The sequence below is a fragment of the Nymphaea colorata genome, chromosome 12, assembly GCF_008831285.2.
Source record: "Nymphaea colorata isolate Beijing-Zhang1983 chromosome 12, ASM883128v2, whole genome shotgun sequence".
Classification (NCBI taxonomy): domain Eukaryota; kingdom Viridiplantae; phylum Streptophyta; class Magnoliopsida; order Nymphaeales; family Nymphaeaceae; genus Nymphaea; species Nymphaea colorata.
In genome coordinates, this window is record NC_045149.1 from 21,984,996 (window position 1) to 22,012,719 (window position 27,724).

Sequence of the window (27,724 nt, forward strand, 5' to 3'; positions counted from 1 at the left end):
CACAATTGTGGAAATAACCCTAGACTAGCTCACTTCCTCAAAGGACTTCATATTCCTCTTCCAAGCGCATCACGACTAGTTTTTTTACAATCTCGAGGCTACCTCTTTAATGGCTGATCTTGTGCATCGTTGGCACATCAAGCATATAAAAGTCGGCATCCCCTTTATTCAGGATCATGTTTTAAACCATCAACTCAATGCCCATTAGCTTGCCATAGACGACCAAGTTGCATATTTTCTAATTAATCGCCATTCTCGCCAAGGCTTCAAGGGTCTTTCTGACAAGCTTAACACCCTATATCGGCCATTAGACCAAGTCCGATCCAAAATCAGATTGTCATCATAGGATGGAGATGAGAGATGATAAGCATGACAGCGGAGATGATAAACATGCCTGTGTTAATTAGCGCTTCTATGATTGGCAATGATAATCTTCTAATTACTCGATCGCAATATGTGAATATGATTCTATGGATGATCACAGTAAGGCCCAATCAAGGAGGCAGATGATGAATGCATAACAGCCATTGCTCCATAGAACGTAGTGCTAGGGGAACCTCTACTTTCAGGTAATAGACAAAGACGTAGAAAGAATTTCATTTGAGGATCCTGTGTGTGCTATCTGCAACCATATACCATGTTCGTGTATTATTTAAGATGACTTTTTCCTTTTTCTTCTTTTGGAAGAAAGTGGGGAGAAGTTTATTCAGTCGGTCATGCGGCAACAAAATGACGGGAAAAGTCGAGGGATTTGAAGTTTTAGACATTCAAATTGGTTTCAAAACTCGACGAGGATGGAAAACAGGCAATCGATTAGTCTCGAGATTATGTTCGATGAGTTGTATTTCTGACTGAAGTTGGAACATTTAGTTTTAGTACCTCTTATTTCATAAAACTATCGTTTGGTTGTGTGGCTCTATGAGAGTCCGACTCTACCAGGCCTTGTATATATGGTTTCCTTCCTACACGTTGAATAGTTCGAATGTACTATAGATGAGATATTGATGATTTCTTCATATGTGTGTGTGTGTGTGTGCGTGTGTGTGTGTCTATATATATATATATATATATATATATATATATATATATAGAGAGAGAGAGAGAGAGAGAGAGAATCAAGTAAAGAATATCAGTGAAGCCACTGTTCTATATGCCTATGGAGTCAGGCTGTCAGCACGACGTTAATTAAAAAATGGAAAGAGGGCTTAGTTGGTGGTGGATATCAGTCTGTACAATTGTTTTCACTGCTTAATACATGCATCTACAGTGACGACTGACTCCTCCAGCTTTATTTGCTCTATTTCGCCGAGTATTCACATCATTACTTTCAAAGATGTTGCAGAAAAACTCAATTAAGAAAAGGAATAAATGGAAATCAATGAACAGTAGAAAGTAATTCCAGTCTGTAATTCTTTTGCACCTTTGCCGCCCTCCCAGTGCCCCACTCTGTGCCTCAGCTTTGGCTGTTCATCTGGGGATCGTGGTCTCTATGCTGCTGCTTGTAGAGGTGTGGAATAACCAGACCTTTGAGAATGGCTGCAGCTCTTTCCCGGCAACGTCCCTCTTGCCTTCCGCGTTGGTCGGTGTTTAGACCCGTGACACACTAAACCTCCCTTTCATCTCTTCCCACTCTCTCTCTCTCTGTGTACCCGTTCAAGGGATAAACTAGTAGCAAGTTTTTGAACTTGATTGGAGAAGATACATGTTGACACCCAATCCAAGTGCGTTTTTAGCTTTCATTTACATGCCTAAACTCAGTCGCTCTAGGTCCGCCCCATAATGCAAGACAATGCCGATCTCAGCAATATATGAGCCTGACTCTTAAGTATTCTAACGTCGACTGTACCTGACATGCCACCTGCCACTCAACAATAGAGCCGCAAAGCTTCTACCCTTCCACCCATCGTTCAAAATAGTAGGCTGCCTTTTGATGTTTCAAGATGATTACCTCACTATTGAAGATATTTCGAGATGATTACCACATATCAGTCTACCTCCCTTCCCCTTCCTATTCTCCCTCCCCCCGACCTCCCTCCTTTTTGCAGCAGACACACCAAGAATTCAAAACAGAGTAACCACCACCTGGCTAGACCATATTTAAACCCCAGTACAAAATTATTAGTTTCTTGTGCGATTTTCATTTTTTCTTTCAGAAATTGGTTTGAACATAAAACTTTGAGCTGTTGCATAATTTAAATGACAAATGTTCGATCGGAGGACGTTCCAAAGAACAGTCACTTGAACAGATTTTGATATACCAAGTGGTACAGATATACGCATGTCATAATATGTCATGTTAAAAAAACGGAAATACAAATTACCCACATTTTTTCCGGAGAAAAGAGAATTTTATTTTGCAGTAATATTTTGTGAGAGGGAGAGAGAGAAAAGGGGATAATCTCAAGCAGATTGATTTCCATGAAGTTGTATATAAGATTCCGAAATTTCTGACACTCGTTATGGCTGAATGTCCAAAGCGACAAAAAACTCATCCGCACAAGCTACAAAAACCACACAATGTGACACACAACCATAAAGTATTACTATTTGTTAACTCCGGTGGACGAGGTTCAACAGAGTATCAGTGAATCAAAAGAATAAGATGAGACGAACTACGGCAACTTGAACAGCTCCCGCCCTTCTTTCTCAGCATCTTGACGGATCCCATCGTTCTATACTATAAGGCACAATCACAGGCACATTGGACTGGAAAGCCGAAATTATCAACTTCATACTGCATAGGCAAGCAAGAAGACATGGAGCAGGAGAGTTTTTCTATTGAAAATGAAATAAATACCGTTCACAGAATCAACAATCGTGTCCCCTTCTGTTTGTGGTTGCCGCACCCAGACCATAACGAGGCATGGTGTCGGCTTTTTTCTGTCTTCCTAATCGTTTGCCTCATCATCCAGAACTAGTACCAGAATTGGTAATAACTTAAATTCCCATGTCAATCACCTTCATAATCCAAACTATGGGATTCAATAAATGCTTATTGGTTGTAAAAATATAGTACAGAAGGTACGTGCAACGAGAAAAGATTAACACACGAAATTTCCTACGTCAGTCTGTAAGTTTGGCATCCATTTGCTTCAAAAGTGAAGGCTACCAAAATTTCAACTTCATACCAAGAAACTTGGCACAACCCACCAGAAAAGTCAAGGACATGGAGTATAAAAGCAGTACACCAAGTGCCATGGCTGATGAAACGAAAAGGGTATCAATGGTCAAGTTTATCAATCCAGTGAGGATGTTGGCCTGCATGAAGAAGCGCCATGGTGAATTGTAAATTAAAATAAAGAGAAAATGAAGCTTGAGTTATTCACAGCAGCTGAGAGGAAGCTTGTCCTTACTAAAAGAAATGCAGCTAATAAATTTTGATCAAATGCCCCTTCAAGGACTAATAGGTTTGACCTCAGAACATCAGAAAGCATCAAAATTGCCAGGACCTACAAACAAGAGATGAAAGATAATTTTTATATCTGCATCTATTCTAGAAACACATTCATATGCGATGAGAAGTGGAGAACACCAGGAAGAGCATGCATGTGTTCATACTTCATATGATGCATGGTTATGCTTATTCAGCAAGTACAAAGACAAGGAAACATAAAAACAATGATGCTCTTGGCAACATTAGGAAGAGACCGACTTTGAAGGCCATCTCCACAAGGGCACAGTCATATGCTAAGAACATATGGGAGGACATCTAAGGGACGGTACTTCAGTCTCCACCTATGTGGTGGCAGTTTGAAAATGAAGTTCCCAGAAAAATTATGAACTATGTTGCCCATACAAATCAAGTTACCACCTTAATGTTCACACTTACACATCAAATGGCCACCTAAAATATCATGAAATGCATGGATAAAACTGAAATGCAGACAGCGTAAAATACAGCAACTTCACTTAGGGATGAACCATTACCTGAAAGTTCTGTGCCAATACAAGTGTCACATATGCCAGATTGCACTGTAGAAAATATAATTAGTAACAAGCATCAGTGCAGAACATACGCACGCACCACTCAGTGCATACGAGGTGATGAGAACCAAATTCTTTCCATATAGGAGCAAAAGATGGAGGTGGAGATTCAGTGACGTCATAGACAAGAACAACTAAAAATGAGCGACAGTCAAAATGTGAATTACTACCATGCGACGAGAAACATTTTCCACATATTTGTCCAGAAGCATGGTCAGCAACCTAAAGCACCAAAAGGATAATAAACCATCAAGACAACGCCTCAACCACCATGGGGCTAATATTAGATCAACCAATGATGGAAAATACATACCAAAAGGTTATAGAAAAAAACATGACTCTAAGTTGCACAGTTTGAACAGAGTTCATATCCGCCTTTCTAGAGTTTTTCCCAAAGAAAAGGTAGTAACCTAAGTTAACACCAATAAGGTACATGCCCCAATAACCTATGAAAAAGAAAACATAGAAAATGAAAAGACAAGCTCGGCATAGAAAACATATTACTGATTTTATGCAATCAAAGCACATCATACACGACGAATTATGCTCAACAGGGTTTCACATGCCATGCCACTAAACGCAAGGTAATCTTGATGTACAGGAATAAGCATTAAGAGTCATATACACTCATATGACCAACTCTTTTTTCTAGCAGCCATTTGATGAATGATGGAATAATTGCTCTACAGTGAGCAATAACGATGTACATACTACATACCACTAACAATATGTTTATAAGATGGGAGATATAAGTACCCAGACTATTTATCTTCTTTCCTTTTGGTAGTCAAGCTAGAAAAACTTGGGGATTCAAAAAGCAAGGGCTATCTATATCACCATATTTTCTCCTTTAGAAATTCATGCCTACTCTTTAGAATTCATGCCTACTTTTCCATAAACAACTGAAATATCTTCACTGTTTAAGAGTAGAAAGCAAATTTGTATTTTTCCCAAGAAAAATACAAATAAAACATTTGAAACACAAGTTGGTAAAAACTGCCCACATACTATTGCCACCAGTATACTCTCCTGATAATTCAAATAGATTGCTAGAATTTACCAATTCTGTTCCACAATCATGTTAACTTGGGACATCTTAAGTATAAAATTCAGAAAAGAACGGGAGCATCACTATCAGTGATAGACATTTTCTGAACCAAATATAAGCAAATTGATGAGTAATAGCAATAAGCATAGTGAAATCTAGACTTAGTTGCACAAAGGTACTTGTTTTCGCTTCATTTACCAAACAAGCTGATAATTCCTTCCTTATTTTGGCTGAAAAGATTCATATTCCTTTCTCTTGAGGTAAGGTACTCATTTAGTCCAAATAGCAAGCATATCTGATAAGCTGAAAGTTGACAACAAATTTGTGAATTTAGTACCACATTATTAATCATCAAAGCCAAAAAATGCATAAGATTGAGCAAAGGTAATAACTAAGGGCAGATCAGAAGAGTAATACCTGATAGGATGAATGAACCAAGAAATCCACAGTATCGAGGATGAATATTAAAAATTGATGTTAACAAAGAAACAGCAGCAAGGGTGAAAAAGAAGTTCCAATGAACACCATATTCTCCTACATGAACCTAAAATGAAACAAGGATTAAAGCAAGGAATGTTATGAAAAACAATTCAATAGACATCAAAGAGTATCTTTCTAAAGAGGCATGTTTAAATTAAAAAATCTATATTTCATTATAAAGCTATAGTGCCCTATTATGCCATAATGCCACTCTTTTCACCACGTATCAAGTTATCTGGAACTAATCCAATACTATATGAAGGTGTTGATACAACTAACTTAATGATTGTAAGCCACAAGTTGGAGAATACAATATATTCACAAAGACAGCAGTCACACTTTAACCACAACTACTTCAGTTAGAACACACACTATTTGACTTTAACCAATAATAACTAGACAGCTAGTCATTGGGCACTCCTAATGGCTACTTCAGTCCCATCTTGTTCTATAACATAATAAAACACAGACTTCTCTCATGTATTCGTTGTGCATCATGTATGCATTCAGGGATATAATAATGTATTTCATGAATGTGATTAGGTCCCCTTTATCTAAGTGTATTTGTGCTTATGTGATGATTAAGTGCACAATCACTTTTGAGAAGTATTCTTGAAACTCTTTGTTGAGGAATGATATTAGTTTTAGGCGTGCCGGTGTTTAATGGCATTTTTAGGAAGTTTTATATGTTTCTGTTTAGTCCAGGCCCTCATTAGTATTTACTCATGACTATTTTTGTAAACTTTTATTTCTGCCTAATCCTTTTTTAACATAGGCTTAGGGTTACTAAAAAATAACTTTTCTCTGCCCAATATTTCTGCCGCTACATGGTATCAGAGCCTGTCTTCAATGTCCGACGACTAGCATGACTTTTTCCGGCGGGATCTGCACCTTTTCCGGCATCACATTTACTCCTCAACTTCTGGTATTTCTGTTTCAAATTCTTGACTTTCTGATCATTTGACCAGAAAATCACTCTAAACGTGGAGGAGGAGTCTAATCACGCAAATATAAACAAGTATAAGGCGTAATTAGACTCCCTAAGTGGACTGTTGATCCCTTTTTGTGGTGTTGATGGCTTTTCAGATCTTGCTTTGACAGGTTTCAGATCTGATTACTATGGTCCTCTATCTCTGAGGTGAATAAAGTCTATTGATTAAATTCTGTTGCATCCTTGGAATGTCTGTGGAATGTTTATGATCTGCTGTTTTCATGCCTTAAATACACCAATAAAAAAAAGGGGGAAACTGCTGTTTACATGTGGTAGTTGTGGCCTGTTATGATCTGCTGTGTCTACTATTTGAATACACAGAAAAATGGGATGTTAGATGTGGCGATTGTAGACTGTCTCTGCATGAAACATCTGCTGAGTCCATGATCTGATTTTTATTAAAAAATCTCTTGCTGGAGACATGAAGTTGTCACCTTCTCAGATATACTGTTTTTTTGTTCTGCTGATCAGGGTTTGACACCATTGAAGTTTTTTCCCCCCTTTGCCGATTATACAGCAAGTCATATATATATACATATATATATATATATATATATATATATATATAGACTCTTTGCAGCAGTTTCTGATCTTTGTGTTGGCTGAATCGGCATGGAGAAGGACACTGTGGTTGACCCTCAGCCTACTATTGATACTCATGCATCTCCTAACATTCAGGAAAGAGGTACAGGACGAAGGTATAGTGGTTCTGGCAGGTTCCAATGTACTCACTGCGGGAAGATAGGACATCTAATGGACAGGTGCTGGGACATACATAGAAGACTGAATACAGGCTCTCAGGGAAGACCGAGTATGATAACACTATGTCTCAGAGAGCTTCAAGGAACCTATCTTCTGCCTTTGCCTCTACTGTAGTGGGTGATTCGGCCTTCTCCTTAGTTGTCAGCAGTCCAGGTATAGATTGGAATCATTGGATGATTGATTCAAGAGTCTCGAGACATTTTTGTAGCAGACCACACCTTTTTTCTTCTATGACCAGGTTTGTCAGCCTAGGCACGTTAAACTTGCTGATGGCAGACCATCTCCCATTATGGGTAGCGGAGATGTGAGGTTATCTAATTCTCTTATTTTCACACAAGTTTTATATGCTCCTGAGTTTCCTATAAATCTTCTCTGTCAAACTGTTGTCGAGTGATATGAAGTGTAGAGTCATTTTTTATCTTGGTTCTTGTGTTTATCAGGACTTATAAACTCGGAAGATGATTGGTGGAGGCCGTGAGCAAAATGGGGTCTGTCTCTTGTCGACGACCGTGGATACTGCAGCTTCCTCTATACAATTGAAGCCTTCTCCCTACCAGTGGCATCTATGTTTGGGTCATTGACTTCGTCAAATTTTCCCTCATATTTTCATGTCTGAGTCATTCCAGTGTGAAGCTTGTCAACTTGGCAAACACACTAAAAGTAGCTATCCTACGAGTCTAAGTCCATCGAGTCAAATTCCATTTGATTAGGTTCATGTTCATGTGTGGGGGGCAGGAGTTCCGGTATGTCCAAATCTCGTTACTATCTTGTCATTGTTGATGATTTCTCGAAGGTCTTCTTATTGAGAAAAAGATCTGAGGTGATAAGTATTCTCAAGAAACTCATTTTGGAAATGAAGACTCAATTTGGTTCTATTATCAAGCGTGTGTGCATTGATAATGCTCTAGAGTTTAAATCTTAAAACATTCTTGCACTTTTATTTCGACCATGGTATTCGACCTCAATTTACCTGCCTCCATACCTCTCAGCAAAATAGGGCAGCTGAGAGGAAACATCGCCAACTCCTAAATAATGGCCAGAACCCTGATGATACAAACTCATCTTCCAACTTATTTTTGGGGAGATGCAATACTCATAGCTTGCTTTTTGACCACCAGACTTCCTTCCTCTTCTATTCAAAATAACATACCTATTCAAATATTGTTCCCAAACAGACCCCTATTTCAAATTTCTCCAAAAGTCTTTGGATGCACCTGCTTTGCTCATATACTTGGCCCAAAGAAGGACAAACTTGCTGCCCAAGCCATTAAACGTGTGTTCATTGGATACCCAGGCAATCAAAAAGGATATAAAATATTTTGACTCTGTATCCCAAAAAGAGATTATCAATGCGGATGTAACTTTCCTTGAGTCTAAACCCTACTTTCAGCCTCCAAGTCCTCCTACAAGGATGCCACCTTCTCTTTCTCTTCCTATTCCACCTTGTCCTTTGGAACCGGCTCCCAGTGTGGTATCTCGTCTAGTGTCTTTGGAGTCCAATCCCAATATATCTTCTCATCCTGTCAATCAATTTCAAGATCCCCCACAGGTATACACTCGCCGGAGAGACCCATCTCCAGGCCCTCCATCAAACTCTTCTCAAGGCATAAGGCCTCTCTTGAAGACAAAGACCATGGTACACATGATTCTGAGCCTATAGAAGATCTACTTATTGCTACCGGAAAGGAAAAAATTAGTGTACTTTGCAACCTATTTCTAACTTTGTTTGCACTTTGCACTGATCATGTGAGCAATAGCTTGGTTCAGTTTGCTCATGCCGTGGCTGTGTTCTCAGTTCCAACTAGTTATCAGCAGGCCTTGTTGGATAAGAAGTGGAAACAAGCAATGCAGGATGAGATGGACGCATTGATTTCTAGAGGGACATGGGAGTTAGTTGATCCTCCTCTTAATTGTGATGTTGTTGGCTCAAAGTGGATCTTCACCATTAAATAGCATTCGGATATATCTATAGACAGGTATAAGGTGAGATTGGTTGCAAAAGGGTATACACAGACCTATGGTGTAGACTTCTTTGAAACTTTTTTTCCAATAGCCAGGTTGAAAACCATTAGATTTATAATTTCGATTGTTGTTCAGCAGGAATGTCTTATGTATCAATTGGATGTCAAGAATGCATTTCTTCATGGAGTCTTGTTTGAAACAGTCTACATGCAACAACTCCCGAGCTTTGAGAGTAAGGGGAAGTGTACGAAGGTCTGTAGGCTACGAAAGGCCACATATGGACTTAAGCAAAGTCCTCGTGTCTGGTTCCATAAACTATCAGAGGTGTGTCGAAATTTGGGTTTCAGAGATCTCAACTGGATCACTCACTCTTCATCAAAAGAGGATCTACAAACTACAGGTATGGTTATTCTTGTAGTTTACGTGGATGACATTATTTTCGCATGTGATAATGACCAAGAAATTTTGGTTACAAAGAAGTATCTTCAATAGCACTTTGTGATGAAAGATCTTGGCCAATTGAGATACTTAGAATTGAGGTAGCACGAAGCAAAAAAGGGCAGTCCTATTACAAAGAAAGTATGTACTTGATTTGTTACAGGAAACTAGGATGCTGGGAGTGAAATTTTCCACTCTGCCTATGAATCGTCGTCTACATCTTCATGATGATCAGGCGAAAATAGTGGATTCACGGTCATACCAACCTCTCATTGGTAAGCTTCTCTATGTCACTATCATTGGACCTAACATCAATTTTGTTGTGGGAGAGCTAAGCCCATTTATGGAGAAGTCCAGAAAGGTGCATTGTGAAGCTGCCATGATGGTGCTTAGATATTTGAAATCATCCCCAAGAAAGGGGTTGTGGTTCAAAAAGGATCACCTTTTGAGGTTGAAGCATTTAATGATGTTGATTATGCTAGGTCTGTTGAAGACATAAGTCTACTACAGGTTTTTGTGCATTTGTGGGAAGCAATTTTATATGTTGGCATAACAAAAAGCAAAATGTGGTAGCTAGATCAAGCACCGAGTCAGAGTATAGGGCTATGGCCCAAACTACAGCTGAAATGTTTTGGGTCAAGTCCATGCTCATAAGCTTAGGACTTTCAGGTAGTCTTCCTATGACGATGTATTGTGATAATAGGTCTACCACATACATAGCTAACAATGTGGTTGCCCATGAAAGGACTAAGCACAATGAGGTTCATTGTCACTGCATCAGAGATTTCGTGCAAGAGGGAGTAACATCTACAATCCATGTTTCTTCAGAAGATCAGGCAGCTGATATCCTTACGAAGCCTCTTCCAATTGGAGATTTTTCTGACTATTGTAACAAGCTGACCATGATAGATATCTATAATCCATATTAAGGTGGAGTGTTGACAAATAATATTAGTTTTAGCCTTTTAGGAGTGTGGGTGTTTAATGGCAGTTTTAGAAAGTTTTATATGTTTCTGTTTAGTCCAGGCCCCTTTAGTATTTACTCATCTTTTCTGGACTATTTTTGTTAACTTTTATTTCTGTCTAATCCTGCTTTAACGTGGGATTAGGGTTAGTAAAAAAATTACTTTTCTCTCTCCAATATTGCTGCCACTACACTCTTATTTAGAAAGTTTTATATGTTTCTGTTTAGTCCAGGCCCCTTTAGTATTTACTCATCTTTTCTGGACTATTTTTGTTAACTTTTATTTCTGTCTAATCCTGCTTTAACGTGGGATTAGGGTTAGTAAAAAAATTACTTTTCTCTCTCCAATATTGCTGCCACTACACTCTTAATTTGACTTGTAAGATGAAAGCTTCCATCTCTGCAAAGTTTCCCTGCCAGCAAAGAGCAGACTCTGATGGACACATCTAAAGTAATTCATTATATTGGATAAAATTCTAGAACAAAAACAGCTTAGATTGATTAAACTTCTGACCAACATATACAAGTAAATAAACCAAACAAAACCAAGGCAAAATTTGTGGGTGCACATCAAGTGCAAGAAAAACCTATACTGTCTAAGATGAAATTCTTGAAAGTCAAGAATATTATCCAAACAGTTGTTTTGAGGATCAAATTGCCAAGATAACCAGACAATCAGTGGTTGCCATTGAGCTTCTAGTATAGACTCCAATTATGACAAACTCCAATTCTGTTGTCATAAATTCATAATTGTGGCAGTCCATGTATTGTTTGCAAATATTAACCAAATCTATGTGAGATTAAGACCAAGAAACTCTTTACATAATCATTAAAAATGTTCCTGATGCATGCAGTTATACTTCAAATGTAAATACAGAAGTGGGTCAGGAACCCTTCAATATTTCGATGAAGGCTAACTAGCCAAAAGACACTCAGTTAAATTAAAACGTTTTCAAGTAATACCACTACAGGACTTCCTGAATGGGTTGATTAAACATAGATTAACTTCATATACATTTGTAGCAGCATGCAGGCAATTTCACAGTAAAGCCTTCAATAATACTTCTACTGTAGGACAGAATAAGATGTCAAATAATGCAGTTGAGTGGGTGACAGCTTTTAATTTTCACATAACAAAGCACTTAACAATGACACAGTAAAGGGGGAACGTCAGCATAAGCATATCATGATATACCTGATAATCAACACCCTTCGTAAACACAAGTCGAGCAAAGCCTAAAAGTATAAGTGGAGTTATGGCCTGAAGTGAAGACTTGTATTTCCTGCAAGGAATGATAAAATGGCCAAAAGAAATGAAAATTGTCACTAATGGATCCTTTATATGAAATAAATCTTAACAAAAGTTTTACAGATTAAATAAATCTACATTGGGTACATTGTAAGAGATGATGGGGCAATATGAGACACTAAAGAAGGAACAATAAGCATTGACAGCATTAAAAACTGCCATGTACGATACCAAATTGCCCATACATGTTAAATTTATTTTCACTTTCGTCTAAAAAAGTGTTTTTTCACATTTTTTTCATTCTTCTTTCTTTTTTAAAGTTAATATAGTGTTTTTTTTTTAAAAAAAAAACATGATTTTAGCATGGGTATGTTTACAGCTCAAAAACATGTTTATAATTTTTGTTTTGCCCACATTTCTGAATGTGGAGATAACGTCTACATGGCTAGTTCTGTGAACACTGAACAGCGACCTGAAAATATGGGTTCCAGATAGGGAGCTTTAAACCCACAAGGACAGATTTAGTCCTAAATATATTCTCTTTAGAGTTTTACGATCAGAATTGTTGATAAACTCACAAAACCTTTGGAGAATCTAGTGCCAAGTTGATGCCACTACCATTTTATGTAGGTTATGAATGAAGGCATTAATTAGAATAACAGAAATCAAAGAAACAACCAACACAAGAGCACATAAGCTAAAAAGGAAGAAGAGCAAAGATCAAAGTGACACCTATAATAGCAAGAAGAATTCTCAACTATTTACTATGAATGTCCAAATTAGTCATGTAAATTATAAGTCCTTGGTCATTTACTTAGGTTAAAAAGGCTCAAAAGCCTTAAATGGACCTCAAAGCTAGCAGTTCCCATTAGAAATCTTACAAAGTTGTCCCTTGTCGTGCTTGCCTTGAAACCAAAGAATTTGCCAAAACAAAAGAACCAACCCCAAGATCCATCTGCCAAAAGTAGTATACAAATGCCCATAAATCTCGGAGAACTAAAGGATGACCAATATTAGCATTGACAAATTTTAAATTAGAAGAGAAATTGCAGCTCTAAACATCATAGAGGGAAAAAATTCTCCAATATGATGGTGAAAAATAACTAGACAAGAAAATGGTTTGGTAGGTGAGTACACAAAATGAACCAGGAAATCACAGTAAGGGGAAGATCATCTGAAAAACCTACATACCAAGCATCAAGTATGATTACCATTTCTTTCACTGTTAAAACTCTTGTACAAATATGGGTGAGCCATTAAAAGCAAGATGAAATACGAAATATATTGCTAAATACGAAATATGCTACTGAAGCAAGCATGGTATTTCTCCAAGGTCAAGAAAGCAAACTTGTGTTTTAAATATATCAAGCATGATTTAACATTTCCATCTTTTGGTTAGCTGAACCTCCAATGAGATAGAGATGCATAACCATGTACAAACATGCATTCTTAAATAGAATGCTGATCTCAGTTTTAAATAGGAAAAGACCCCTTGTACGAATATAGACCATAGTCTGAAGATTGCTCCGAAGTAAGTCCAATACTAATCTAAATAGTTGGAACTTATGAGACCACTTCCAATCTAACCAGTTCGAAAAATGATAATAATGAGAAACAGACATCTGAAACTGACCGACTCTTGCCTTTTGCCATCTTCACATCATTCTATTCTAAATCATTATTGAAGTTCGATTTCAGAATTTCATAGACTTGGACATTACGGACTTCAAAAATCAAATGACTAGAGAAGTCCATTAGGCCTACAGACCTCCCATGACTGAAGTTCAAAAGGTTAAAGGGAAAAACAAAAACATCTCTCTATGTTACAGTTTCTTTCATTAAGAGATTAGTATATCAACTTTGATATTTTTTAAATTGAGATTTCTATATTGTCCAAAATTTATCATCAAATTTTCAATTTCTCATGTTTCTGGATGATGCTTCAAAAGCAACAAAAGTTCCAAAATATATCACTAAATGAAAGGGATTTAAACAAAATAAATGTTTTTGTTGAAAATTTGCTGTTACATGTTCACACCTCTAAGCAGTAAACCACAAAGAACTAAAACCACCCAATTTGGACGGCAAAGTAATAACCACCCAGACAATAGGTGCGCTCTCATCTTGGTAATAAAAAGCAAATCATTAGCAGAAAAGCTCCACAAACTGTAACAGTGATTCCCAACCTAAAACTAATATTTTCTACATTTAAATCATGTTTGTTGCCTACAATAAATGGACAAAGTCAGCAAGCAATACAACATGAAATAAATGCATCAAGAGCTCACCAAACTAGTGCCATAAGTCTCAGTTTTTGCATATCTTCTAGGAAAAATTCTGAAATCAACACCCAAGATGCACAAGCAAGTCACAATCATCTACTACAAACAAACATAGAAATTTTCATTAGTACAGAAAAAGAAAAAAAAAGTTAAAAATACAATCATAAAACTATTAAAGATGTCGAGGACAGTGGAAGTAGATTCAAGACATACAACTGATACTCGGTATGATGAGATCAACCTCCTAATAGCTGTCGATGAGTCAGCCCCTGTCCTCATGTAATGAGATCTAGACGGCAAGATCCTAAAATGCAAATTATGTCAGGTGCAAATACTCAATATTAACCGCAAACCAGTGTGCTTCAAAAGGATGTTTATGAACTTACTGATGAATGGATTAGTTCAATATGCTTCTTAACAACTTTTACCTTCCAAGTGCAACAATGACAACCAACAGTAGCATCATGCAGCCAGCACATATGTATGTCCATTCTGCTAATACCTGACATATAAATATTAAAATATTCATTTAACAGTATCCCTTTCTTTTCTCCTTTTTTGAGAGAGAGAAAAAGAGATGTGCTGAAAAAAAAAATGAGATATGCAAGAAACATATTTAGAGTACTTTAACATATTCCGACCGCGATATCTAATAATATAAACAAGTTCAGTCACCATATTTGTTCCATGCTAAGAGCAACCATGGCGAAACTACAATGTGATAATGGGAATGAAACAATGGTAATGCCCTACATCTGAAAAAAAGGGATGGACTAAGTTCATAAGCATGTTCAAAGAAGAGTGAAGAAACTTACAGTGAAAAACAAGGCAGGTGGAAGAACAACAAAAAGAAAGTCTAATGCCAACATGAAGAAATATTGTCTCCAACCTTTAGGTCCAACGAAATTTTGATTCTGCATTCCTGCAGACAATGATATTAGTTAAATCAAAACTATGTTCACATCAATTAAATCATATCTGTCAAATTTTTTCTTCTGCCGCATCTTACTACATATATGAGTCCAGTTGCAAATAGCAGTCATGCCATAATCAACATTTTAAATGTGAAAGACTTAAAAATTGACATTCAAAAATTACAACCTAACAATCCAAGTGATACAATTCCAAAAAATAAAAACATTAACAAATAACAAACAGAAATTTTCCCATTTTGAGGCATATCCTACGTTATAAAATGAGGGACAATATATATCACTACCATTTGAGGTTTTTTTCCATATATTTACTTCTTGAATTATTTCCCCATATCAAATATGGATAACCTATCCAAGAAATCCAGCACTTTTAGTTACAAAGGGAACTTGTTGGCAAACCAACTGTCTGTGACATTACATGCAATGTCTCCAAGGGACAGTACTTCAAAAAGCACATAAATATGCGATAAGCAGTTATATGTCATAGTAGTAATTACATTTACATGTTTGCTTTCTTTTTCATGAAATGGCTTATTGAATAGCTGCAAAACAATTAAAAAGGTGGATGAAAAGGCTTGGTCAAGAGTATTTACACAAGATGCTAAATCATTGATGAGTTAGATCCTCAAACTTGTTAAGACAAACTTTGCAACTTATAGATGCAATTATGGTGCCTTGGAGTCTTAGACTGTGTTCCAAAACCTGAAAAAGGTTTTTATAGGAGACATACACAATCACTGATATAAACATTTAATATAATTAAATATATAGACATCAATAGGAAAAGATATACTCATATACACAACTTGTGACATATAAAAGTTTATTGCAAAAAGTATAATTGACATTAGTGCCCATGGCTGTTGCATTTTGAACAACAGCAGTTTAGCACTTGACCATGTCATGCAGAAATTCATCTCACAGTGGTCCCCACTAATTAACAGGATTTCATGCATAGATGCCTGACGTACATTGGTTTGTGTCAACAGAAATGGACATTAAGAACGTGGGCAAGCATGTTCGACTAACTCTCCATCAAAACAGTAAATTTGTTTTATCTTAAATATATTAGCGGAGTCAAAAGCAATATTACAGAAAGCCTCCGAGCACATCATCCATCTGCAGAAAATTGTGTTATTATTCAGTTGCTACTTGCTAATTAACTGCTTTCTTGTGCTTTATTCCTTTTATTTAGAAAAGGCGCATTTGGCACTCAAACCAGAGGATAGATATCATATGGTAGCCAACAATAACTATTTTTTTTCACAAAAAGTGAAAGGGTATGGGCAGGGCTAGTTATGGGCCTATGGCATTGTAAGAAAATAGACTTGCACCAGTTAAGGAGAAACAATATGTGCTAACCTCATTAAAAGATGCTCTCTGGGGCTAGTTGCGGGTGTACCACCTAAGCGTAGGATGATTAATGGTCCAATTCTTCAGGGGTTCCTCATCCTCAAAAGAAAAAAATGAATAATGGTCCAATTCTTTAGGGTTTCCTCGTCCTCAAAAGAAAAAAATGAATGGCAATAAAACAGGTTGCCACATGAAAAGCATCAAATGCAGTCTCTTGTCATCATTTAGTTCTTCATCAGAAACATGTAGAACAAGTTCCAGAATAAAGTATCCATTGATATTGTGCGTACGAATTACAAAAGTACCCATTTTGAATAAATTACCTACAAATGATATTTAAGCTACAAAAGGGTATTAATAGTATACCTGCACTCTTTAAGCCATTCCACTTTCTGAGCAAAGTGAAGGCCTGCAATAGGATAGGGAAAAAAACTGCATCATATATACTGGAATAGGACATGAAAAAGAACTAGTAGAAGCCACAGATATTCAGTATTTACTAAAACAGATACATGTGGAGGAAAAAATCACTCTACCAGCCAAGAAATCTGCTACCACGTCTTAATCGTGCCAAGTAAGAACTCACAAATGCTTGCTATAAACAAGCATAGCAACAGTACTTGCTCGTGACATATATATATCACTAGGTTCTTATTGTCAACCATGTCCTCATAAGATCTTAACATTGGGTTGACTGCTCAAAGTAATCAGTCCAAAAAAACTAGCGTGTGGCTAATCATAAAGCACAAAAGTAGCCATGGTTGTACATAACAGGTAATTAAGTAGGCAAGTGTCCGACTTTATTATGTGAAGTGAAATCACACACACCTTTTAAGTGCAATTAGGTAAACCAGTTTCCGGCCCAAAACACTATCAAGTATCAAGAAGTTTCCATGACAAGATTCTTCAAGTGAAAAAGGAAAGCACTCGTCTTCATTGCAATATTCAAGGTGGCTAAGATGTTGATACATTGCAATCTTCGGTCCAGTTGAATTTGAAAAAAACTTCAACATGGAGCTATCAGTTATGCATGGCACTGAACAGACCACCCTCTCAAAAGTATATCTATCCAAATAAATCAAAACATGAACAGAACAGTCGGCAATTAAAATCTCATTAGCCACGTATCTCCTTCACCCAAACCAACAAAAGAAAAGCCCCTAAGCAGAGCCTCCATTTCCACGTGAGGCAACCCAATCTATTCCACGAACAAGGCACAGCTATCTGATAATCATGAATCGACCACCGAAATCATACAAATACATAAATGAACAAACAGGAACCAATTCCAACTCCAATCTAAAATCAGAAACATAAACCATCATATCAGAGTATCAAGAAAACAGTCAAAATACATGACGACACAGAAGCAAAAAAGACCATCAGCAAGCAGCAGGAACCAACAAAAGGCTGGGGATCTTACGGGAACAATCGTAGAGAGCGCAAAGATCTCGACCATAGAAGAACCCGTCAAGTTACTAACGAATCTATCCATCAAGGCGAAATTGAAGTCAAAAACAGAAAAATAGCTGAGGACAAATGAAACCGAGAGAGAGAGAGACGGCGAGAGAGCGTACTCTTCCTTGAGGTCCTTGTTGGGGTTGAAGGAAGTTCCCGGGAGACCCATCGGATCTCACACTCGCTCACTGACCGTTTGTCTCAGAGAACGACCGGCCTTTTCCAGAAGCCACAGTCTCCCGCCCCCGCTCCGTATATATATCAATTATCTCAGTAATAATAACGTTCTTCCGATATAATCTTTTCAGGTTTGCTGTCCCTTTTTCATTTTTTCCCGTTTCATCCTTGGCTTTTCGTTGCGTTTGACAGCTCCGGATGATCGACCTCGGATCCGATCTGAGGTCCGAGATATATATAAACTCAGAACTGCAGGTTTCAGATCGGGGGATCTGGAATAGCAGCATTGCATCTTTTGATTTAGGTACTCCTTTTAACTTGAGTTCCACGCCCCAGCTCTTAAAAATGTAGAGGTACAACGCCTACGGCAAAAGTAAAACGTTTAACTGGATTTCAGATCCACAGAGGAGCTGACGATTTGAAATCCACGACTGAGAATGAAGGAGGGCTTGAGATCCCCGGGAGAACATGGCGGGAGGTGCCCCGCCACACTTCTGCCGCTTGCTTCGCCGGAACGGCGCCCACAGCAATCTCCCTCTCGCCGGGGAATATCCCGCCGGCATTTGGAAAAAAAAAAGGAGAAAACCTTGGAAACAAAATCAGGACTCGCCCGCATGGGGGAAAATTGACCTCCGCAATGGCCGAGCGTGAGAGAGAGAGAAAGCAACCGTGAGAGAAAGAGAGAGAGAAGGAGAGGGAGAGAGAGACCCATGCGAGTGGGTGAGTTTCCGAAGCATCTGATCGAGAGAAACAGATGTACAGAGAGAGAGAGAGAGAAATGGCGGCCGAGGGGGCGTGAAATCTTCATTTCTGCCAGGAACACTAGAGCTTCAATCCCCTCCTGCCGTCCCACAGCGACAGAGAGAGAGATTTCTAGACCGTCGGAAGAGGGTTTTGGTGGACGCCCGAAGACGACGGCCAGCGGTAATGCAGATCACCAGGAGACGACGGCAGCCGGCATCCAGCGAATGCGGTCAGTGAGAGAAGAAGCTCGACCGCTTCGAAGGGGGGGAGAGAGAGATCGGGGGTTTAAGAGTTTTCAGACCCTCGAACGCTTAGGACTTGAAATTAAACAGGAAAGCTCGACCGCTTCGAAGGAAGCGAGAGAGAGAGAGAGAGAGAAAGAGATTGGGGGTTTAAGACTCTTAAGCAGCGGGCTTTCAGACCCTCGAACGTATAGGACTTTAAATCAAACACGAAAGTTTTCATAGAACTCTATGTTCTTTCAAGAGTTGTTAACATTTTACATTTCAAAATGATTTTTTTATTCAGCATGATTGCATCCATGGCTCGGAAGTAGAAGCCAGAAGAAGAAGAAGAGAAGCAGCGATCATGTCTGGCTCGGCACAGGGAAGGACTAGTGAGGAGAAAATGGGAGAGCCCCTGTGAGGATCGGCGGAGGTGCAGAGATGCTATCGCTTCCAATGGCAGAACATGAAGTGACGCTGGAATCATGAACGAGAAGGAAAGGGTTATAGCTCCCCATGATCAGACGCATTCAGGTCAGTGGGTAGTAGCCATGTCTTTCGGGCATTCTCTCTTTTGCTATAAGTTATAACCAGAAGGAATGTATGTACAGCTTGAAGAAAATCAGCCAAGGACACCATGGGTGGAGCAGGACAGGGAAAGATCCGTGCAGGGATATCTGATTCTCGCATCACCTTTGCCTTCTGTTGCTCACAAGCAGGTCTACGAACTCCGTTCTTTTATGTGTAAAGATCAGGGTTGCTAGGGATGTTTCGGCATGGAAATCTCGCAGGTGACTGGAACCCATCAATGGAAGTCACTCTGGTTTTTCTGTGGGTTTGTTCAACGCCAGCGAAGTTTCAGTAGTAACATCTTAAGTTTTGTAGGAAAAATCTGAGCTTGAACTCTCCTTAAAGTGCAGTGAAATTCTTATGAAGAAAGTTTTCAACTTTCAAAAACACAAATACCCACATGGAAAATGGGTAACACTATAGAAAAGCTCAAGCGGCAGCATGACAGTGTTGGCACATAATGAATTAAACCTTCTCCTACTAGATTATTACTAAAGCATTCTCGCGCTATTGAATTCTTGGTCCTGTGATCTAAACTCTAAAATCGATTGTTGGTGCAAGGACTTCTCGGTGGAGTTAAACAAGTCTGAATTAATATACTCTCTTGAACGAGTTTAAAAGGAAAACGGTCTGAAAGCTCCTGGAAGTGGTGGTAGAAACCTTTGCTAACTCACATCTTATAAGATGGATTTTGAGAAATAAGTAACGATGTAAAGTCGATTAAAATCATCGAGTCTGCTCGTGGCGCATGTATAGCCCGTATAAATATATCATAATTTAGCTACTTCGGATCCAGATTTCATATAGCTCCTTTTGTTCTTTTTTTTCTTTTTTTGACGATTGCCTTTACATGCATGGTTAGTTACCATACACCATAAAGATGCGTGTGTGTGTGTGTATATATATTGGTTTGAACATTTGTTGCATGAAGTTTTCCGTAAATATCTATAGCAAAGTCATCTTTAAATGGCCGTTACGTTGGAGATTGGGAATCCAAGACAAACCCCCGAGAATTACATATGAGATGAAACGGTGAAGCAAGAACCAACACCATGAGCAAAAGTAAACCAAAAAATGGACGAATGTCATGAACCTGATTCTGGAGGAAACGGCAATGAACTCAATGAGGAATGCATCTTTTGCAACTTCCCTTTCAACTGCCTAATTTTGGCTTCCACTCTTACTGTAAATCCAATCTTCGTTTTCTGTCGTGCCTTCGACCTTTCCCTCCTCCACATGCGCTCGTCTTTGACGTCCTTCTTGTAATGCTTGATCTCTTGGATGATGTGGTGGTCCAAGGGGCGGAATGCTCTCTGAAATGAGATGTGGGAAAAGTAGGGAAGGTTGCAGGTGGCAGTGGTTAGGAGGATGACAATCCAGTACATGGGTGAAGGGGCAATATCTATAAATATGTGGTAGGAGTCTCCTGTCATGGCTGGCGACAACATCCCATAGAGAAATAGGAAGAGATACCAGGTGGCGATGCTTCCCCATACGAATGCATGCTGGATCCATGTGAAATGACTCATGGTAAGGGCAATTTGACAATTCACTGTGCAGATGATACAGGTGAACATGGTTGCTCCAAGTACTGGCAGATCTGCAATCTGGCCCCCATCGCGGAATGCTTGCTTACCAAGGATGAAAGCGTTGAAGAAGAAAATTATGATGGAAGAATATAGACCGTTCACCATCCAACCATATACCCTAGACCAATCGAAGAACAGGTTCTTTGGTCCTTGTTGATACAGTGCAGGAAACTGGGAATTTGAAGAGAAAGAGAGGGTAAGTCCGAGGCAGAGAAGAACATAGTTCAATGCAACCATGAGGTCAGTCCATCTAAAGAAAGGTTACTCACCTGTACGCAGACATCAGCAGAAACATCTTGCTCGAAAACGCCCAAGGATATAACTGGTAATGAAGTGAGGACAACATTGAACAAAAGCATGTACCAATCGTCATAAACTGATTGCCCAGAAAAGCCAGTGAAGGCCTCGAAGTAGAAGATGGTAAGCCCAAATGTGATGTTCTTATAGAAGAAATAGCAGATCTGCATAAGCAGTTCAAAGGACGTAGTTTAGGTATTGATTCATTCAATGACGAACATAGATTATGACATTCAACCGAAAAGCTGCCATACCATCTGAGCTATTCTCTTATAACACCAGTGGCCATGGACCAGAAGAAGCTTCTCCAGGAACCGAAACTGAGAAATTGAGAAGTCGCTAGCCATCACTGCCTACAAAAGAATAAAGACAGAAGCACCTCTAAATATATTTCCCACCACTTGATTATTTGAATGAAAAAAATTTCCTGCCTAGCCTAAAAAACAATTCCAATTAAACATCAACCTAAGGACATCGGTGGCTCAAACAACTAAACAAGCTAGTATTCGCTTATTCACACAATAGGGTACAACCATATCTGACATGAGTTGCGTATCCATCGACAGTCACTTGCATTAAGCAACGCAATGAGCAGAAATCTTTCACAAGCAGAAGTCTTCATGTGCATGAAAACTGTAAACTGTGCAGACAAATTGCATGTGCGTGTGTAAAAGTTGACACTCAGGTCCACCCGTGCCCTGTCAAGACTTAGCACAGCCGGATGCTGTAGCTAAAGTTATAGCCCAGTTGACTGCACAACTCGAAGATAAGTAGTCTAGAACTCTCGACGAAAAACCAATTGAAGAAATCATACTCAGTGCATTTGACCATCAGTTTCTACCCCCATCCTCAAACCCAACCAAAACGTAAGTTACCCGACTGGAAAACGTTTTTCAATAGTTGGATTAATGGGTAGATATTGATCTCTTTTCAGATGAAACATCTCACAATATAGTTAGGGATTGTGATTATTCCTAACTCTCTCTCTCTCTCTCTCTCTCTTTCTCTAGACACGCGCACATGTATACATATTTTTCTTGTTAAATGCTGTGTGCATAAATTATTAATTTCAAAGGTTGTCTGAACCGATTCAACGTAGGCAGTAGAAGCACCTTCATCTTATTACCTGCATTCCCTCGACTCCACTAATTCCAACACCAATATGTGCTTCCTGAATCATGCCAACGTCATTGGCTCCATCACCAATGGCCAGAGTTGTTCTTCCTGTTCCTTCTTTCACCAGTCTTGTCACCTAAGAAGATGAACAAACTCGTAATAACGTGAAGACATTTCAAAACTTTCAATACCATACTGCCAAGAACCAAGACTTACCAACGCCTTTTGCTTTGGAGAGACACGGCAGCAAATGACAGACGCACATTCTACTGCCAAACTCAGGAAATGTTGCTTCACATCGTTCTCTAGTGCATAAGCTAAGGCCTTTCCATCAATAATCAAAGCAAACGCAGCATGAGGGTCTTTCTCGAACTCCATTTTCTCTGCGGCACCTCTTATTTGCCATAGAATGTCCTCCTTCACAGCCTGATCATTAACCAAGAAAAGGGTCGTCAATAAATTCCATTTGGATCTAATATCCAATAGAACCGCTTAATTTACATCCGATTAAGAAATCATATTGGATTCAGATTTAGCAGATGACATTCCATTAGATTCGGATTCATATTCAGATTTAAATAAATATCTGATTGGTTTCGGATTCGGATTTGCATTAGATTTAGTTTTAAATAAATATCCTATACTAATGTCCACACATTTCAAAGTCGGTTCTTAACATATTGTATTGCATTTCTGATTTAGTTTAAAATTTCAACCCAATTTGGATGTGAATTTGTAAATCAGATTTAGATTGGATTACAATTGTGGGTTCAGATTTTAGATATGGTGTAATTTTTTTCTTAGTTTGTATTTAAATCTAAACTCAATTATGTGCATGTGAACATCCAAATTAAGATTACATCATATTAGAATCGGAACTGCTGACATCCCTACCAAGAAAATGAACAAAGCATTACATGATATATCTTGGTGGTCCATGCTACAAGCAAATAGTTTCTCCCAAAACCTTAGACAATAAATCTAACCTTGTGAGAGTCTTTGCCTAGTGATTCTGTGGTGGTCCATGCCACAAGCAAATAATTTCTCCAAAACCTTAGACAATAAATCTAACCTTGTCAGAGTCTTTGCCTAGTGACTCTGTGGTCGTCCATGCTACAAGCAAATAATTTCTCCAAAACCTTAGACAATAAATCTAACCTTGTCAGAGTCTTTGCCTACCGACTCTGCATTCATTACGGTCAGACAAATCCGTTTCATGCCTTGGCGGAGCAAGCTGCAAGAGTATCTGCAAGTGATGTAAATTGCAAGTTACAAAAAAAGTGTCAGCAACAAAATTTATAAATCGAAAAATAAATAGTTTCATGTTGTCAGCAGGTGAACCTTACCCAATGTTAATCGCAGTCTCCATTTTGTCCCCAGTCAGCACCCATATCTTTAGACCAGCCTGGGCAAGAGTATCTATGCACTCAGGAACCTGGAGCAGACAGAAGAACTTACAGTAAAGAAACTATAACATAAAGTTTTGGCATTGGTGCAGACAGAAACAGGAGGAATACTTACCCCCTTCTGCAATTTATCCTCAACCGCTGTTGCACCAACTAGGATGAGATCTCTTTCCATCAATTCTGAGGCATGTTCAAGAAGGTTTTCCCTGTCAGCCCCCATGGTAGTCTTTGCTTTGATAAACTCTGCATTCCAAGCCAAATATTTCGACTCTTCAAGTTTCTTATAAGCCACAGCTAATGTACGCAATCCTGCTTCTCCATATTCATTTAGATGCTTAATTGTAGCTTCCTCAAATGTTCGCCCACTTTCTGCCAACCTTTCAAGTATAATGCTGCATAATCAAGACATCACATGAAGATGGATCCTCGAAAGCCTAACACCCAATTTTCTTGGAAGACCATCGCATATCCATGATCTATATTTTCAACTTGACATAAAACCGTGATGCTAAGTAACACTAAGTGATCTGTTTGTATAAAGCTGAACAATAGATGAAAAGAGCAAACGAGATTAAAACAAAATCAGGACATACAGACCTGTCAGCCCCCTTGCACATAAGAAGAATCTCGCCATCCTCAGTCTGCACTATCACAGACATTCGCTTTCTTTTGCTGCTAAACTCCAACAAGTTGAGTATCTTGTACTCCCTAGCAATATACGATCAAAATGGATGGTGTCAAAACACTAGCCAGAAAGGATTAAGATTGAATCTTCTCAAATAGCAAAAAAAATAATTTGGATTCCTAACCTCTCCACTGGCTGCCCAGGAGTGGGGTACTGCTCTCGAACAAAAACGCTCGATTGGGTTCTCCTACAGAATTCGAAACCAAATTCTCTCGCAGCAACAAGAAGTGCGGCTTCATCCGGAGATTCTGCCTCGTAGTTGAAGTTGCCAGTCTCTGAGTTTTCCACAGGAATGGCAGCATGACAGACTGCTAATATACGAAAGAACATCAAATGAGTTTCCGCTTCAGGTTCTTTCAGCCAGCTTTGGTTCATAAGTCGACCATCCTCAAAGGCAAATCCTTTTATCGATGGCTTCTTCGCAGTATCAGGTCTGGAGATGGTTATACATTCCAACTCTATCTCTGCTGCTTGTGAGTCCTGTTCCTCAAACGAATCCTGACTGTCTTTGTCACCTTTAGAAGAATTTTTCCGTCTTCTCCTATCAGCAGCCATATGCTTCGCCGCAGCAATCTCTACATCAGTAGAGCTAACACCATATGAAACACCAGCAATGGAACACTTTATGAATTCCATCTGGTTGCAAGTCAGAGTACCTGTTTTATCAGACAGGATGGTAACAACCTGCCCAAGCTCTTCATTCAAATTCGAAGTCCTTGCCTCTGCTGTGACTCCAGTTTCTTCATCATACATTTGGATATCTTGGTCGATAAACGTAGCTTGCAGGACCTTTACCACCTCAATGGAGACATAGAGGGAAATCGGTATCAGGTATCCGTAGAGGATCAGAGCTGTGACCAGATGAAAGACCCCAGAAAGAACAGCTCTGTTAGGATCGTACAAATTGGTAGTATGTTGAGGTCGCATATACCACCATTTAGGCATTGAGAACTTCGTCTTCGCGGCGAAACCGATTGAACTGACCAACGATATGAAAACAAGAATGTTGAACATGAAATATATAATATAATCCATTTGCTTTTCGATGGTGCTCCGCTTCGACGGAGATTTCATGGCGTTCTGCATGACTTTCGTATCAGGACCAGTGAAGATCACCACACCATACACGAATTCCGTGTTGCGGAGCTTCGAGTCCCGTAGTAGCACCTGACTGGGATCGATAGGAAAAACCTTGTCCTGGTAATCCAGATTGCCAACGAACGTGTAGAGGCTGGGATTTGGATCTTCGCATCGAATCATTGCCGTGAAATCCACAAAGGCAGCATCACCATCTAAAGGTAGAGTCACCTCCAAGGCTCTCTTTACCTTCAAATTCGTCTCCCCATCAAGATTCATGGTTTCCACATAGCAAATTCCGTCCTCGTAACTCGACGACAGCAAGAGCAGATCCGCCGGAAAGAACTGATCCTTCTCCACCTTCACCACGTCGCCGACCCGAAGCTTCTCCCAAGTCTTGGTTACAAACTGCCCTTTCGATTTGTGAACACTAACCTTCCTGCTGTTAACCTTCAAGTCCTGCATAAACCGTCGCCAATCCTCCAATGCCTCCTTCGCCATGCTCAAACCCACCACGAATACCAACGGCGCAATCATGCTAACAGCAGAGAAAGGAGCCACGGGGGTGAGCGACAGAGCTGCAGCCAAGAGGAAGTATAGATTGGCGACTCGCCGGAACTGCTCGAAGGTCGCCTTCGGCAAGAAGGTGACGGCGTTGTACTTGGTGGTGGATATACAGTTGTTTGGGTACCACAATGGCGCCCTTCTGTGCATGTGAGATTGGTTGCAGTAAACGACTCGCGAGAATCCGGGGCCTTCGAGGGAATGGCCGCCATCACCATCATCCGACTCAAGCGTGCTTGGCTGGACGCAAGAGAAAGAGTAGAGCTTGCTCCACAATATCTTCCCTCTCTTCCTCTTCCCCCCACCAACAGCCATGTTCTCTCTTGCTCACCTCAAACTCAAGAGAAGGGAATTACGTCTTCCCCAATCGAAAATGATCACAAACCGGCATTACTGCTGGCCTCCCCAAGCATACCTTCGATCATGGCAGTAAATCCGGAGATTATTCACAGGCCAGGCGTCGATTATAACCAGCACGCAGCCCATTCCTATCTCCGTTTCTGCTGCATTTTATCTCTCATTTTACCGCTTTTCATATCATGGTGTTTGTGGGTGTCAATCAATTACTTGGTATAGAATAGAGACGATTCTTAGTCGCACCCATCAACCCGACTCTCAAGACGATTTATCCCAGCAACTCAAGTCGGAGAAAGCGAGCTCCATTCCACGGAAGCCAAATCTTTCTCCGCCAAAACTTTACGCGGCTCCCATTCACCGTCCTCCGGTGGGATAAGACGAGGTGATCGCGAGTGGCGTGGGAGTCCGAAGAGGGAGGTCAGTCAAGCGCGCACAAAGCGAAGGAAAAGGCAGACTACCAATCGGTAATTTCGCCTTGTCGGCGTCTGTACTGCTCGAGATCCTCCCAGAAACAGGTCGGCGAAAGGGAGGACGATGAACGTAAGGAGGAAGCTCGCTCCGCGTTCAGAGAGAGGGAGAGAGACAGCTGCTCTAGCAAGGGAAGAGGAAGGAGCGGAGGAATGGGGGAGTCCACACCCCCCGACCCAACAAACCGCAAAGAGAGTACGCGGTTGTGGGGAAAGAGCCGCTTCTCCCTCCTCTGTCCTACGCTTCTCTCCCACCAATTTCCCGGAAGACTTTCCAAATTTCCAATTCATCGGGAGAGGGGCCGTTGTTAACGGACCCGACCTCCGACTCTAACAGCCTGTTTGGTAGAAGAGAAGGAGGAGGAAAACAAAGGAAAGTGACTAAAATAGGATGTTGGATGGATTTTGATCAGAGACAACAAAAATAAGTTGTTTGAATAGGAAGAGAAAGGGAAAAAAAAAAAAAGAGAGATACATTTACTTGGAATCTTTTCAAAGAAAAGTAAAGTTCATTCAACTCCAACTTAAGAGCAGAGCATTTGGCA

General features: G+C 39.6%; 2 protein-coding genes and 1 long non-coding RNA gene across 4 annotated transcripts; 1 reads left to right on the plus strand and 2 right to left on the minus strand.

The window, feature by feature from the left end:
• Nucleotides 1–2,520: 2,520 nt before the first annotated feature.
• Nucleotides 2,521–18,159, minus strand: LOC116266401 (uncharacterized protein At4g17910). 2 transcript variants are annotated; one of them, XM_031647608.2, is made up of 16 exons: nucleotides 18,026–18,159; nucleotides 17,872–17,935; nucleotides 16,815–16,857; nucleotides 14,976–15,082; nucleotides 14,589–14,662; nucleotides 14,374–14,464; nucleotides 14,167–14,256; nucleotides 12,760–12,833; nucleotides 11,825–11,912; nucleotides 5,450–5,576; nucleotides 5,231–5,335; nucleotides 4,298–4,430; nucleotides 4,155–4,206; nucleotides 3,928–3,972; nucleotides 3,354–3,449; nucleotides 2,521–3,258 (listed from the first exon to the last, which is right to left on the minus strand). In XM_031647608.2, the coding sequence occupies exons 1-16, from the start codon at nucleotides 18,073–18,075 to the stop codon at nucleotides 3,106–3,108; spliced, it is 1,392 nt and encodes a 463-aa protein (XP_031503468.1). In that variant the 5' UTR covers nucleotides 18,076–18,159; the 3' UTR covers nucleotides 2,521–3,105. The 2 variants fall into 2 exon arrangements, with proteins under 2 accessions (XP_031503468.1, XP_031503469.1); XM_031647609.2 differs by lacking the exon at nucleotides 18,026–18,159 and adding an exon at nucleotides 16,458–16,547.
• Nucleotides 18,160–18,916: 757 nt separating this feature from the next.
• On the plus strand, nucleotides 18,917–20,290 carry LOC116266402 (uncharacterized). The gene is made up of 3 exons (XR_004175351.2): nucleotides 18,917–19,056; nucleotides 19,356–19,585; nucleotides 19,663–20,290. It is a non-coding gene; the product is annotated as an uncharacterized LOC116266402 (long non-coding RNA).
• A 264-nt stretch (nucleotides 20,291–20,554) lies between these two features.
• LOC116266400 (probable phospholipid-transporting ATPase 4) lies at nucleotides 20,555–27,510 on the minus strand. The gene is made up of 10 exons (XM_031647606.2): nucleotides 24,839–27,510; nucleotides 24,627–24,737; nucleotides 24,145–24,421; nucleotides 23,970–24,058; nucleotides 23,782–23,869; nucleotides 22,840–23,049; nucleotides 22,634–22,759; nucleotides 21,762–21,860; nucleotides 21,480–21,671; nucleotides 20,555–21,381 (listed from the first exon to the last, which is right to left on the minus strand). The coding sequence occupies exons 1-10, from the start codon at nucleotides 26,668–26,670 to the stop codon at nucleotides 20,707–20,709; spliced, it is 3,699 nt and encodes a 1,232-aa protein (XP_031503466.1). The 5' UTR covers nucleotides 26,671–27,510; the 3' UTR covers nucleotides 20,555–20,706.
• Nucleotides 27,511–27,724: the final 214 nt, after the last annotated feature.

Coding starts and splice junctions, on each gene's coding strand:
- LOC116266400 (XM_031647606.2), bottom strand. CDS start 26,670: ATGGCTGTTGGTGGGGGGAAGAGGAAGAGAGGGAAGATATTGTGGAGC. Junction 23,050..23,781: donor TAGGCAAAGACTCTGACAAG/GTTAGATTTATT, acceptor GTTAATGATCAG/GCTGTGAAGGAGGACATTCT. Junction 21,861..22,633: donor GTGGAGTCGAGGGAATGCAG/GTAATAAGATGA, acceptor ATTCTTTTGTAG/GCAGTGATGGCTAGCGACTT.
- LOC116266401 (XM_031647608.2), bottom strand. CDS start 18,075: ATGGGTCTCCCGGGAACTTCCTTCAACCCCAACAAGGACCTCAAGGAA. Junction 5,336..5,449: donor TGGTTCATTCATCCTATCAG/GTATTACTCTTC, acceptor GTCAACTTTCAG/CTTATCAGATATGCTTGCTA. Junction 3,259..3,353: donor TATTAGCTGCATTTCTTTTA/GTAAGGACAAGC, acceptor TTCTTCATGCAG/GCCAACATCCTCACTGGATT.